Source organism: Palaemon carinicauda, chromosome 30 (assembly GCF_036898095.1).
Source record: "Palaemon carinicauda isolate YSFRI2023 chromosome 30, ASM3689809v2, whole genome shotgun sequence".
NCBI lineage: Eukaryota > Metazoa > Arthropoda > Malacostraca > Decapoda > Palaemonidae > Palaemon > Palaemon carinicauda.
In genome coordinates this window covers 29,608,039-29,623,722 of record NC_090754.1, presented here as the reverse complement: position 1 = coordinate 29,623,722, position 15,684 = coordinate 29,608,039, and the positions used below count along the sequence as shown (strand labels likewise).

The 15,684-nt window shown below is 46.7% G+C and overlaps 2 protein-coding genes across 2 annotated transcripts in view; one reads left to right on the top strand and one right to left on the bottom strand.

The window, feature by feature from the left end:
* Positions 1–15,684, top strand: part of hop (tyrosine-protein kinase hopscotch) — a 243,615-nt gene that overhangs the window by 210,574 nt on the left and 17,357 nt on the right. The window lies entirely within an intron of this gene.
* Positions 2,692–3,006, bottom strand: LOC137623446 (craniofacial development protein 2-like). The gene has a single exon (XM_068354282.1). It carries the CDS (start codon positions 3,004–3,006, stop codon positions 2,692–2,694), a length of 315 nt encoding a protein of 104 aa, XP_068210383.1.

Sequence of the window (15,684 nt, the reverse complement as noted above, 5' to 3'; positions counted from 1 at the left end):
AGATCCGGATGTTGAGGAACCACCGTCCTTGACCTACTTACAATCATACTTTGAGTTTTGTTAGGATTCAACTTCATACCCCATAATTTGCACCATGCACTAATTCTAGCTAAATCTCTATTAAGGGATTCACCAACCCTAGATCTACATTCAGAGGATGGAATTGATGCAAAGAGAGTAGCATCATCTGCATATGCAACAAGCTTGTTTTCTAGGCCAAACCACATGTCATGTGTATATAGTATGAAAAGTAATGGGCCAAGAACACTACCCTGTGGAACACCAGATATCACATTCCTATAATCACTATGGTGCCCATCAACAACAACTCTTTGAGATCTATTACTTAAAAAATCAATAATAATGCTAAGAAACGACCCACCCACTCCCAACTGTTTCAGTTTGAAAACAAGGGCCTCATGATTAACACGGTCAAAGGCAGCACTAAAATCAAGGCCAATCATACGAACTTCCCGACCACAATCAAGGGATTTCTGTACAGCATTGGAGATTGTAAGAAGGGCATCACATGCTCCAAGGCCTTTACGAAAACCAAATTGCAAACTAGGGAGTAGATGATTACCTTCAGCAAACCTATTAAGACGTTTTGCCAGAAGACGTTCAAAAACTTTAGATAATATGGGAGTTATGGAAATTGGGCGGTAATCAGTGGGACTTGAGCTACCACAAACACATTTACATAGAGGAGTAACATTACCAATTCTCCAACTAGTGCTAAAAGCTCCTCTTCTTACTAACTTGCGCAAAATAACAGATAACTTTGGAGCTAAGAAATCTGCTGTCTTTATAAAAAACAAAGGAAAAATACCATTTGGGTCTACACCTCCATAAGCATCAAGGTCCATCAACAGAGCTTTAATCTCACGAGATCGAAAAGCTAAACTAGTTAGTTTAGCCTCAGGAAAACAGGAATGAGGAAGTTCAAGTTTTTCATTACTCTGTTTACTGTAAAAAACATCAGCCAAAAGGGTTGCCTTTTCCTTAGGACAGTGAGTGACTGAGCCATCTGGTTTAAGTAAAGGAGGAACTGTTGCATCTACACCAAAGAGTGCAGATTTAAGGGTAGACCACCATTTATGTTCCTGAGTTGTACCAGAAAGTGTTTCTTTTATGGTTAAATTGTACTCCTTTTCAGTTGAGGCATAAACTCTCTGAGCAAAAGCTCGAAGCTGAGTATAGTTGTTCCAGGTCAAATCTGATCTGTTACCCTTCCAAAGTTGATAGGCCTCCTGCTTCTCCAAAAAAGCACGTCTACAATCATCATTGAACCACGGTTTGTCCTTCACTCGGTACCTTAGCACACGAGAAGGGATACGCCTATCAATTATGTTGACTAGATTCTCATTCAAAGGGACAACAGGATCTACACTATTATATAATTGTGACCAATTCAAGCACAAAAGATCATGAACTTCAGCTCCTAGGGGTCGCTCAGCATCCTAAGAGGATCGCGAGGCTCCGTAAGGAAGACGTACTTAAAAAGGCAGAGTAATTGTTCAAGTCGACTTCCTTACCAGGTACTTATTTATTTTAAGTTTGTTATTTTGATAACTGCTAAAATAAAATAAAAAATCCTTAGCTCATAATAATGTAAACATTTATTGCTGGTCTCTACCCACCCCCCTGGGTGTGAATCAGCTTATATAATCACCGGCTAAGTTAAATATTGAAAAATGTTATTTTGATAATAAAATAAATTTTTTAATATACTTACCCGGTGATTATATATTAAAGGACCCTCCCTTCCTCCCCAATAGAGACGCAGTGGACCGAGGAGAAAATTGAGTTCTTTGTTTACATTGAGTACTGAGTACCTGCACGACAGATGGCGCTGTTGAAGTACACCCCCTACCTGCATAGCGATCGCTGGCGGATTTTTAACGTAGAGTTTTCTGTCGAGCAACAGAGTTGCAGCTTATATAATCACCGGGTAAGTATATTCAAAAATTTATTTTATTATAAAAATAACATATTTCCTTCAAATCTCCTATTCATGACCTCAATAAAGTCTTCCATCCAGCATTGTCTTCTGTTGTTACAACAGATCCATCTCACTTCTTGATGGGTATATGCTTCTTCTTCTTTGCCCCAATAGAGATTTCATTAATAATTCTATGATCAATTCTTACACCATAGCCACTCCCTGAATTCATAGCTTTGTTAGCAGCCTTATCTGCTTTTCTGTCGAAATATTCTCTCCAGTCATTCCTGGCTTTTCTTTTGACCTCACTATCAATATTGAAATACTTAGCATGCTCTACCTTGTAATATTAATTACTTCGTCAAAAATTATCAACTCCCAAATTTCATTTGATATCCATGGCTTTCTTGTAACTGCATGTCCCAGAACTTCACTACCAGCTGACTGATATATATTCTTGATATCATGCCATTCTTCATTTATCTCCTAAGTCTCTATGACTGCAAATTGATTTCTACATTCAATTTCAAATGTTTTTCTGTGTTCATCTTCTAGAAGCTTTGTTGTATCAAACCTAGATATTCTATTTACCTTTCTGTTGGGTGCTTTCAGTTTCAATTTCAGTGTGTCAATGAGGAGGTGGTGATCACTACCAATATCTGCACCTTCATATCATCTTACATTTATCAGAATCCTCCTCTCTTTATTAATGACAACGTGATCTACTGTATTTGTTTTTTGTAAATGCCTCAAGACGAAGTCCATGTATATTTGTGGATGACCTTGTGCTGGAAAAGAGCACCTCCAATGACAAGATTTTTTGTTGAACAGAAACTTATGAAATTTGTCCCAATTTCATTTGCAACTTCACCAAGACCTTTAACACTTATCACATTCTCTATCCCTTGATTATCTCTTCCCACTTTAGCATTCAAGTTGCCAGTCACAATTTTCACATCTCTCTCTGGGATCTTATCTATCACAGTGTGCAGTTCTCCATAGTATTCATCTTTCCTTTCTTCAGGGGAATCATTTGTAGGAGCATAGCAAACAATGACACTCATATTGCACTGCTTTGATTTAAACTTTACAGGCAATAATCTACTATTTACAACTCTCCACTCAGTTAATGCCTATTCTGGTCTTGGTATCATCATCATTCTTACCCCTTCTCTTCCAATTTCTTGTATTCTTCCCAAATAGATAGAGGCCTATATATTGCCTTGGTCTAAGATTTCCTTACCTATCCTCTTATAACGTGTTCCACGTACGGCCAAGATGTCCAAACTGTATTTCATAAATTCACTCTCCACTTGCTGTAACTTCCCAATCTGATTCATGGTTCTTACATTCCAATTACCAATTTTCAATTTTTCTTTGGTGTTTATAAACCAGGAGATTCTTGGCACCCCACTACTCCCGGGACCGGGGGGCCATTCTGTCATCTTCTCTTTCCATTGACTGACTAAATCCATAGTGGATTCATTGACTAGATTCATCAAAGGATAGCCAGTTCCCTGTGATGCGCAGTGCTCAATCCGCCAGGCATCAGGAGTAGAAGCCTTAAACCCAATCCGTCACCCTGCTGCCAGTGACTTCATCGAGATTTAGGGTGGCATTTTCTCCATGCCCAAAGTTCTTGTTACTTCACCAGGTTGCTCATCCACATACATAACCATTGGCAAACATGGATTGCTAAGATATACAGGCTAGTATGGTATTTATATGCATCAACTTTACAAATAATACCCTGGTTAGGTGTGGTGGGCCGTATACGACCCGAGGTTAAAAAAAAAACACGTTTATTTGCCATCATTTTTCATCCGTATTGGTTGTGAGTGATATCGACCTGCGAGACCTCAGTTCAGTGTGCGCAGCAATCGGGTCTGGGACAGGAGAACAAAACACGGGGAGCTGTGCATTCAACCTCGTTGCGAAGATATCCATCACCGATGACCCCCATTTCAGAATGATGGTTTTGGCTACTTCTGGGTGCAGGGACCATTCGGAACCCACTTTTTGTCCCATCCTGCTGAGGCCGTCGGCCAGGACATTCCTTTTTCCCGGAATGAACCTTGCTGAGATCCTGATCTGTTCTACTTCAGCCCATTCCAGCAGTTCCAACGTGAGGACGCACAGCTCCTTCAATTTTAGTCCTCCCTGTTTCTTTATGTAGGCCACTACCGTGGCTTTGTCGCACATCAACGCCACGGTATTCCCCCGGAGTAGATGGATGAACTCCAGGCACGCCCTTCGTACTGCCTGCATCTCTAACATGTTTATGTGCTGGGCTTTCTCCTCGTTCGTCCAGGTCCCTCTTGCTGACCATCCGAGCAGATGGGCACCCCACCCCTCCTTTGATGCGTCCGTGAACAGGAGCATCTCCAGAGGGTCGGCTGCAAAGGGCACTCCCTTGAGGGTGTGCGACCTGCCGCACCACCACTCTAGGACCTCCTTCGTCTCCGGGAACACCGGGATCACCTTGTGGGGGGAGTCCCTCTGGTTCCAGTTCTCCTTCAGATTCCACTGGACCTCTCTGAGCTTCAGCCTGTCCTGGGGGACCAGTTTCTCTAATGACACAAGGTGTCCTATCAGTCTCTGTCAGTCCTTCGCTCTCCTGGGCTGGTCCGACAGGAAGGGGCGGAGGACTCGGTCTAGGTTGTCTAATCTCTCCGCGGAGGGGAAGGCTCTCGCCAACCGGGAGTCCAGAACCATTCCGAGGTAGGTCATCCTGGTGAAGGGTATCAACTGGGACTTGATGATACCCAGGACGTTGCAGAACCACAGAAGGTTCGTGCCTTGTTCCCTCAGTACTTCCTCTGAGGCTGAAAGTAACAACCAGTCGTCTAGGTACCGAATCAGGCGAATGCCCTGTTTGTGTACCCAGGCTGAGACCGTCGTGAAGACCCTGGTGAAGACCTGAGGGGCTGTGGACAGCCCGAAGCAGAGGGTCTTGAACTGCAACGTCTGGGTACCCCATTTCACCCATAGGTATTTCCTGCTGGATGGATGAATTGGAATTCGGAAGTAGGCGTCCTTGAGGTCTACTGACATCATGAAGTCCCTTTCCCTCAAGGACGCTAAGACTGACTTTGGAGTGTCCATCTTGAAGTCGGTCTTGCACACGATTTTGTTGAGGGCTGTGAGGTCTATGACTGGTCTCCAGCCCCCTGTCGCCTTCTCCACCAGGAACAGCCTGCTGTAGAACCCCAGACCAGGGTCCTTGACCGGTTCCATCGCTCCTTTTGCCAACATCGCTGAGACTTCTTCCTGTAGGGCTGTCCTTCTCGAGGGTTCCTTGGGGGCTAGCCACCCTGCCTGCTGATCTGGTATCAGAGGTGGGGGTTCCGCTAGGAAGGGTAACCTGTACCCTTCCTTCAGGACTGCCACGGTCCACGGGTCTGCTCCGTGGTCTTTCCATGCTTGCCAAGAGTGTTTGAGGCATCCCCCCACCTAAGGCTTCGGCAGGAGTAGGGGGCCTCCCTTCCTATCTTCTCCTAGAGGCGCGGCCTGAACGCCCTCTTCTGGACGTTGCATACGAAGGCCTATAGGAGGATTGAGCTGAGGCTGCTCCCCTACGGGAGGGCTGAGAGGACTGTGACCAGGCCGTAGTAGGGGTGTCTCTCCTGGTCTGGCTAGGAGTGGCCCAAGATAGCAGAGGAACATCGGAGGTCGACCTTCTGTGCGCTGGCCTCCTCACTGGGGGAGGTCTGTGATCGCCCTGGTCCTTGAGTTTTCTGACCCTTTCAATCGACTCCTCAGCTGCCTTCAGGGGGAAAATCGAGTCATCCCACTGGGTTAGGCTTCTCAGGGACCTCGCCTCTCTGTCCGGGAGCCGTCTGGTTATCTTGTTAAGGACCGTGTCCCTCCTCCGTAGGACCCAGTTGTCAGCCTGTGCCAGTGACTGGTATGAGAGAAACTTCAGGGGCTTACCTCCCGAGCTAATCAGCTCCTTGAGTAAGGCCTGATTTTCTGGGACCATGAGGTCGTACGATGCCTGGACGCCCACCAGGGTAAAAGCCCACCAATCCAGCCAGGAGGAGACGTTCACCAGGTCCTTCGCAATCTCCTCCATCATGGTGGCTTCCACAGGAGAGAAACAGATTGGCGCTGACGAGGCTCTCTCTTCCGCAGCTCCTTGTCCCAAAACGGCGAGTGAAGGCTCCAGGGTACATGCACCTGCCCGGTGGCCCTCCAGAAGGTAGAACTTGCTCTGGGACTTCAGGCCCTGTAGTAGTTTGGAGGAACTCTGGTTCTTGGGAGCCTCGGTGTGGTTGGCCACAATCTTGTCTACGTGGGCTCTACCTAGCTTCACATCCCTGGCTAGCAGAAGGACCAGGGAGGGTCTCTGCTGGACGGGGGCATCCACCAGTCTGTTGAGACTGGACCGCCAGAATTCCTCGGAGAAGGGCTCGGGCTCGTCTAGCCTGTGGTGTCTCCAGATGAGGCCTATCACTCTGCGATAGGCTGATACCTCCGCTGCAGACCCCTCCCCCTGATCGTCCAGTCCCTCCACAGGACGAACTGCTGCATGCGACGGGGCACCTCCATCCGAGGCCTCCGTACGGGGAGAAGCGAAGGCCTTGGTCCTCTCCATCTCCTGGGGTTCTGGTTGAAGAACGGGCATAGCCGTCGAGACGTAGGCCTCCGTCCTCAGTCTATCCTTCCTCACGGAGGACCACGTGTCTGCGGGTCTACTCAACGAGGGGAGCCGTCCTTCACGATCCTGACGGCTCAAGGATGTCTTGGAGGTCTGGACGCGGCTGCCAGACCGAAGGGGCGCCACTCTCGGCTGGGCGAATGGAGCCGGAACCTTCGCGGACTTATGCCTGTCTGCTGGGACCTGGAACGACGACTCCCTCCGTCGGTCGAATCTGCTACTGGAAGAGTACCTCTCCGGAGAACGGGCTCTAGGGCGCCAACCTGAAGAGCCTGGGACCGCTGCTAACTCCAACAGTCTGCTGTGAGGTATAACCACCCACTCCTCGTTTGGGGAGCCACTTCTCCTCAATTTCCTTCTCGGGGATCCGGAACGTCTTCTCCCGTAGCGAGACCTGGAGCAGGAGCGTGAACGGGAGTGCCTCCTGCGGGACTTCTCTCGATGCCTTCTGTGTTTTCTCTGGGCTTCGTCCTCCGAGGAGCAGGAAAAAGCCTCGACTGACGAACCCGGCGACTTGTAGGCCCGTTTAGGCGGGGCCGACTCCCGCGAAGACGTAGGAGGGATCCCTCAACGCTCGACCAGTGGCGGGGCCTGTAGGAAGAAGGAAGACATCCGGAAACGTAGCAGATGGCGCTGGAGGGGAGTGCGGACGCTCTTCAGTGGGGGACCAGGAACCAAAGCCCTCTTCCATTCTCAGAAGGGACCTGAAGGGTGTCTTCGGGGGTACCCACGCAAGGGGGTCCGATGTCGGCGAGTGTTCCTTCTCCGCAGTGCCTTCGGCTGCAGAAGTTCCTGAAAAACAAGCCCAGGAGGCTGGAGAAGAATTAGGGACATTTTTCCCCCACATAGGGTCATCAGAGGAGACGTGCCCTGCTTGCACCAGGACTCCGTCCCCCACACACACTCCCTACCCTCCCTCAGACCCCACACTTGCCTGGAAAAATGCCACAACCCCACTATCTTGCAGCTCAGACTCCTGGGGAAGGGCCACAGGCCTCTTCCCCGCAACGGACTTACCTCGTCCCCTACTCTGGGTAGGGGAGGGTGGCAGGGAAGCTCGGCCCAACGACACCCCCGGCGAAGCAAGGGGAGAAGCGATGCTCGACTTCCTAGGCGACTTCTTCGTCGCCTTCCTCTTTTTGGTGCCATAACGCACCCACTGCACCTCATTCTAGGACACGCACTCCAGACACGTGGCGGTAGGGGAACACACACTGCCCCTACACGACGAACACAAGGAGTGCGGGTCTACTTCCGGTCTCGATAGAAACGCTCCACACAATTTACCGGCCATAGGCCCAGAACAACGGCGGGGATGCTCCATAACGCAGTAGGAAGCACTACGAGACACAAGAACACACAGGGAAAGCAAAGGGAAAAGCACAAAGGAACCATATGGGAGCTGCGTGAGACACAAAGGGGTCGGGGAGAAGAGTCACACTGGGATTAAGGAGAGCGGCGAGATGATATCACGACGCGACCAGAGAACTTACTGGAGGTCGAGACCTGAGCAAGCACGCTCTCTGACCCGGGGTTAGCCTCAGGGCGCGTATCACTCCGCCTGAGGTTACCCCTCATAGAAAATGGGTATAGGGTAGACTACACAAAACTCTGGTCGGTTGGGAGGAGATCCCAGATACTCCTAAGAAAGTAGTTCGAGGTAAGTACTCCGTGTTGGAACAAATATATTTTTCGCTTCGCTCAAAATCCGTGTTTTGGGCTCAAGCCATGTCGTCCTGATGGAAGCATACCAGAGCATTAATGTATCTGTGGATTTTCATCAGTGCCTTAACCTTGGGACAATATTTCTATGGTCATCTGGACCATTTGAAACAAATGACATTACCGTTATCCGTCATCATCACTAATCATAAACGATGTTAGTGCTTCCTGCCTCCTACAGGGAAGAGTCATTCTAGACGGTAGAAAAGGGCCTCAAGGTTAGCATATAATGTATGAACAAACATAAATATACACTGAGTATACAAACAGTCTCATGGTTTGTATATATTGCCGAACCAATATCAGTGTCCATTATATCCATTGTTTGCAAGCATACAATGATATGAAGTATACTTACATGAGTAAGTCAAAGAACTCTGGCATCTTAAACATGCAATTGTCGGGCGAATTAGGACGCACTTACATTCTAATAGACATTTATTTCTAATAAATGACTAAATGAATTAACAAGTAAAACGAATGTAGCATGATAAAGGAATTATACATGGGACATATACAGAAACTATTCTCCCTTTTTGAAAGGGAAGAAATGATGAGTGCCACTCTCAGACTGAAGAAAAGTTTTTAATAAAATTCATAATTTCTTTACATGTTATAGTCTATCGACACTGTGTACTACGTACACACGGCACGAGTGCTATCTGTATAATTCCACACCTGAGATTTTGAGCAGATTTAGTGTCACCATGGTAACACTCATTTAAAAGGGGATCACACTAAAAGTGCTGACACCTTCTCCCTTTAATTGACAGTCCCAATCAATTAACTGTTCATCGCAGAATTAGACGATAGGTTTTAATACACTTCCTGCCGCCACCACATAATGCTTCAGTTCATGGACCTGCTTAGCATAGTGTTTGTAGAACACTCTGGATGATTTCTATCCAGTATATGAGCGAAGACGCTCAAAGTCCATATACTGAAAAAAGTTCAGTGATGAAGCAATTTTTCTCGGATCATGACCTGCGGGATTACTGTCAGGATTTGCTCTACGAATAAAGTAGGTGAGCTTTGCCCTCAGTTGTTTTAGGGATAAGTTTGATCCTGAGGTTTCTCCTTTAAAGAGCTGTCCTCCCCAGAAGTCTGAAGTTCTACGAAGATAGACCTTTAGACACTCTACAGGACATAAAGAGACATCTTCCTTCAGAGGGCAGATTCGCCAGGGACCCCACCTCTTAGTGGGTAGCTTGTTCTTAGCAAGAAAGGTTGGATCAGGAAAAAGATTCAGTTCTCCCGCTTCTGTGAACTAAATGAGGCCCTCATCTCTAGATAGGGCCACTATTTCACTAACTCTAGCCCTGGAGGCTATAGTGAACAGAAAAATAACCTTTTGGGTTAGATCCTTGAGGGAACAATCTTCATTGTTCACAGATGAGGCATAATATAGGACCTTGTCCAAAGACCATGAGATGGGCTTTGGCAGTGCTGCAGGCCTAAGCCTTGCACATGCCTTCGGAATCTTATTAAAGATTTCATTCGCCAGATCCACTTGAAAGGCATATCGAAGAGGTCTAGTCAAGGGTGACTTGCACGTAGTTATCGTGTTGGCCGCCAGACCTTGATTATGAAGGTGGACAAAGAAGGACAGACAGAAGTTCATTGAAATTTCTTTCGGTCCTTTTGCTTTTACAAAAGCAACTGACTTTTTCCAAGATGACTCATATTGTCTTCTAGTTGACTTAAACTTTATTCTTCTAAGAATTTTATATTGCCTTCTGAGATCCCAAATCTTTTCCTAACCGCTAGGGCAAGAAAATCATGAAATGAAGGGTTTGGGCTCTGTGATAAATCAAAGGCAATTAACTTCTGAACCTTCTGAGATAGTCGTGGGTTCAGAACTAGGGCCAGCCTCAGCCTCAGTTCCTTCGTTAAAGGGAACCGGTTGCTCTTGGGCTACTTGGGAGTCAACAGAGCCACTCCTCCCTGGAAGGATCTCAGCATGTTGAGGACCTTCAGCAGGAGATTGGATGGGATGAACACGAATTCCTGAGTCCATCCCTTCTATACTAGAGACATGATGTCTGTTATCTCCACTAGAGGATCCTCGTATGGGGCTACATATCGAGGTAGTTTCTTGATGACGCTCGTGACGAAGAGGTCGATTTGCAGCTCGGGGACTTGTTCCCATCTGGGAGAGAATAAGTCTGCGTCTGTGGACCGTTCTAACTCTATCGGCTTGAGCTCGAGTAGAGCATCCGCTGTCACATTTCGGATCGATTGTACATAAACTGCTGATAGGGTGCCATACCTTTAGGTAAGGGATGGCTAACATCACCTAAACTATATGAGACGCTCTCTTAGCCTTGTCGGTTCTGCCGTCTCATTATCGCTTTGATGTCCCAGATCAGCCTGAGGTGGTCTGATCTGTATGGAGAGAGTTTCCCCACCCACTACAGGACCAACATGGCCTTGGATTGAAATGACCGAATCCCTTGGACTTTCCTCTGATGGGAGTGAATACCCCATTCTTCCGACTAGGCATCCATGCGGATGATCTTCAATAGTCGGGGTAGTTGCAAGGGCACGGTCTTTAATAGGCTTTTGGCCTTTGACCATTGTTAAGGAAACGATTAAGGAAAGACCGATATCGGTCCTTTTAGATCTCTTCAAGTGTTTGATGCATATCTTCTCCAGACTCTTAATGCATCTTTCAGCTGTGCTCTTAGCACTGGGTCTGTCACTATTGCGAACTGGAGAGAGTTCAGCACTCCTCCCTGTTAGCGTCTTGGAATCCTGACTGATTACCATAGTCTCTTGACTGACTCTGCGATCTCCTTTTACAGCCCCAAGTGAAAGGAGAGTTGGTGTGACCACAGGTTTCAATGGTTTTTTAACCATTGAAGCCATTGAGCTGGAGAGAATCGAGACTTCTTGAAGCTTATCTTGCATCCCCGATGTTCCGGGAACCGGATCACTTCCTTGGATGCTCATAGACCAGCCACTTCAGGTGCTGCCCACCCCAGCCTTTTGTCCAGGTACATTGTTGCCTGAACCATTTCTAGGCTTGGTTTTTGCGTGTCTGTGTCCGCCAATCCCGTGAAGATACTTAGGACTGTGTTTAGTCCGACAAGTATCTTTCCTAGGACATTCGTTATCCTCTGTAACTTGAATCCTAGGTAGGAGGGGAGGGGGTGACTGACTGGAAGCTGCCAATAGAAATCTTTCAGGTCTGACAAAACTGCGAACACCCCTTTTTGAAATAAGGTCCTTATGTTCAGAAGGATTAACATTCTGAACTTGCTGTTTTATTTGAACTTGAGTGGCGACAAGTCCAGAATGACTAAGTTTTCTTGAGTCCTTCTCGTGAACACCAAACAGCCTTCCCTGGAATTCGATGGACTATACTTTCCTTACCACCTGTATGCTCTAGAGCTCTAAGGTATACTCTTCCAGGAGGGGGTTGGAGTGTAGGAAGAGTTGAGGAAATGATGGTGGAGGCATGTCTATTTTCCATCCTAGTCCCATCTTGATTAGGCCTTGGACCCAAGGATCGAAGGTCCAGTGATCCTGAAGGAACCTCCCTGCTACCAGAAGCGTCTCTTTGCTTCGCCTGATCAGAAGGTTTACATATTCGACCGCTTGCCTGTGGCACCGCGGTCATCGTAACTGTGGGATGTTGTTGAACAGCCCGAGGAACATTTCTAGACTTTTCCATCTTCCTTTTAGGTTGGGGACCCACATCCGTGGAAGACTTTCTCTTTGAAAAGATGCCCCACTTTTGGAGAAGTCCTATGTTCTCCGTGGTGGCCTTCTTAATCACCTCTCTAACTACCTCGTTTGGAAAGAGGTCTCTACCCCAGATGTTGGAAGATATTAGCTTCATGGTTTCGTGTTTCACTGTTGCGGCAGCGAACACAAACTCCCTACAGGCTCTCCCAGCCTTCATAAAGGCATAAAGGTCTTTCACTAAGGTGGCCATATGTATATTGGCCAAGACCATGAGCATGTCTGGGGTACTTTGATGGGCTGAACACAACTGTAGGGATATGGAGGCTGCAAGTCTCTCCTTTGTTTCTTGTTCCTTACCCAAAAGAAACTCATAGTTTAGGGAGATTCTCGCTAAACTGTCGTCTAGCGACATCCACATCTAGGTCTTCCTACTGAAAAGGTTAAGTGGACTTACTTCCAATCCTTCTCCTGCATGGGAAAGGCTAGTGACAGTGACAGAGGCTTGCACTCCTCGAGTGCAAGCCTTGGCAACAGATTTAAATGCCTTCCACGTACAGGGGAATGATATTGAAGCAGGAGCAAGAAAGGAAAGGCGTCTGTTTCTTGGTGTGAATACTTTCGACACCGAGTAACCCACCTTTCTCAGGCTACTTGACAAGATAGCCTGTGCCTTATCATGGTCGAGAATCATGACCTCCTTCAGTTCCGTTTCTTTTCTTGATGTTAGTTCATGCCTCAGTCGAATGAAGCAATTAGGGAAAGCGTCAAAGCTTGGCCAAAACGGGATTTCGTCCAAAGGAACAGCACCCATCTTCTCCGAGATGTAGAGTTTGCCATTTAAAATCGGCATAAGCTCCGCAAACCTCCAGGGATTGGTTTTGGAGCATGTCGGAAGGTCTTGGTCTCTGGGTCGTTTGTATGACCCTTGGGGAGCGACAAGTGGAGCTTCACAGAGCTCTATCTTGAATTTCGCTTCCTCTTTTTCGTCTTGTTTGCGAAAGTTTTCTATTAGACCTTTCATATGGGTCAGTAATTGGTCCATTTTGTTTAATAGAGGGGTAGAGGGTGAAGATGTCGATGTTAATGGCTCTAGAGCCGGCACAGACGGAAGCAATTCCAACATGACATTATCCACCTCTTCCCGTGGGGGCTTCTTGCCCTCCGTCCCAAGGGCTACCTGGCCGCAGGGAGGTGTGAATCGTGCCTGGGGCACCACTATTTCCTTACTTGCTTTCGGGAATAGTAGGCTACGCATCCTATCATTAGGTAGGTATGATCCCGGAGAGATATTCTGGAATCCTATCACCCAGTTGCGTAGTTTGTTACGAGCTGCATCCCTAGACTCCATCGACTTGGGATTCTCGAAACCCTCGGACATTAAGGTCCGACATACATTGCAAACTTGAGGGTTCCAATAATGCAGGGATTCAGAAATAATATTGCAGGGGGCATGAAACCTGCATGTATTATGACCATAAAAGTACTTACTCTTGATATTGCTGAAGACTGCAACACATGTCATCTAGGGTTCCTCCTGTAAAGAAAGGAAAGCAGAATGAGTATACAATTGATTATCTCACTGATAAGCAATATGTAAAAGTCATCTTTTAAATCAAATAGCTTAGGATAGTAAGCTAGAAAGGGATAGTGGGAGACACATACTTGTGTATCCCTTGCAAGCAAATGCTGTTACCTCCCCTCAGTATTAACTATAAGGAGATTCCTCTATCAAGGAACTCTAACGAAGGGGTTCTAACCCCTAGGAGTAGAAAAGTGTACAAGTCATTGCCCCTTTTTATTCTTTAACACTGTGGGGTAAGGATGACTGATTTCTAATCAGAGTATTGAAGGAATTCTATTCTTTCAATATAGGAACGGTCTCAGCAGAAGCCCGCACAAGGGTACCCAAAATATGTTAGAAACTAACTACTGTATAATCATACTATAGTTTTCTGTTTGCAGTATACACTATATTGCAAAATACTGACCACTGTATAATTATATATAATGTAGTTCAGCCAGTGTGCTGTCATTGTGGTGAGCATCTGACAGCACGGTCCAGCCGGCATGACGCCGACTGGACTAGGAAATATAAAAGACATATATTTGTGTATCCTACCCAGCCCATTTGCTGTGACCTTCCCTTACAATATTAAAATCATAGAGTGTCCTGATCAGGGAAACTCAAGGATAAGGGTTCTAACCTTATAGGGTTAGAAGTGTAATACCACCAGCCCTTTAAATTATTTAATATTATTGTAGGGTAATATGAAAACATTTCTAATCAGAATATTGAAGAAATTCTATTCTTTCAATATAGGATTGGTCTCAGAAAACACCCGGGCAAGGATACCCAAGATATATTGGAAAACAACTACTAGTATAATATATACAATAATTTTTATGAATAGAACTTACCTGGCAGTTATATATATATAGCTGAGTCTCCGACTGCGGCAGAATTTAATCGAAAATCGCGGCAACCGCCTTGTGGTGGTTGTGTGGTTAGATGGTTAACAACCCTTACAGGGTGGTACTTGGAATCATTCCGTTTTCTGTTCCTTAGATTATCTCTGCCGGCCGGATCGACAACATCGTTGGTCCGCCTTTCAGAGTTTTTCGGATCGCTTTCCCTTCATCGCCTTTTTGGACTTCGTTTTTGGTGAAGTACACTGAGTTGGGATTTGGCAACCGTGTTGTTTTTGTTTTTTTTTTGTCTTTTTTCCTTTATTATCATAAGTGAGAAAATTCAGTATCGTGTTTGTGCGAATGATATTTGCAAGGTGAGGTTGCCGAAAATTTCGGTTGACCCTCACACTATCTGTATGGGTTGCAGGGGGTTTGAATGTGCTTTAGATAATAAGTGCAAGGAATGCGAGGTTTTAAGTGATGATGATTGGTTAGCTATGAAGCGCTATGTGCGCAAACTTGAGATTGATAGAGTTAGAAGAGCTAAATCAAAGTCAAAGTCTGCTAGTGAACCTAGCTTAGATTTATCTATTGACCCTTTGCTTGTAACCCCTTTGGAAGGTATTCCTTCCCCAAATGTAGTGACTCCTGCCCCTTCTACAGGATCTGTGCCTACGGATGACCCTGGGTATGCTAAATTAGCTGCTGAATTGGAGGCCATTAAAGCACAGTTGGAGGCCTTTAAAGGTATGGGTGTAGGTGAAATTAGTGCTTGTGAAAGTGCAGTGGAGGTGGCGACTGATCGAATCTGTCATACCCCTAGGTCTAGACCTCTACCAAGCTCCCAGGACCAAGGGAGAAGGTACGTCGAAAGCCGAAAGGGGGTGAGAGGTGCTTATCCTCGGTCAGTCGTCGCCTCAGACAGTCCTGTTGCGATCTCCCAGGCTGCTCTTGACCGCCGTAGGAAAGGCGTGTCGGATTCGTCTGTGTCTTCGCCTGATCGTTCTCCCAGACGTAATTGGCGTTACGAATCAAGACCAATGAAGAGAGGGTGGAACCGGGACGTGCAGTCTCGCTCTCCCGGTTCGAGTAGCAGAGACCCGGATCCTTCGGAAGACGATTTCGATGTTCCTGTTAAAAGGGCAAAACAGAGAGTCCTTAGCCCAGTTAATCCTGCTAGACTCCCTGCTTCTTCTGCCAGCGCTCCCAGTCAGGCCGTACGACAACTGCCGTCTTCGGCACCGCGAGAGCCAGAGGAGGT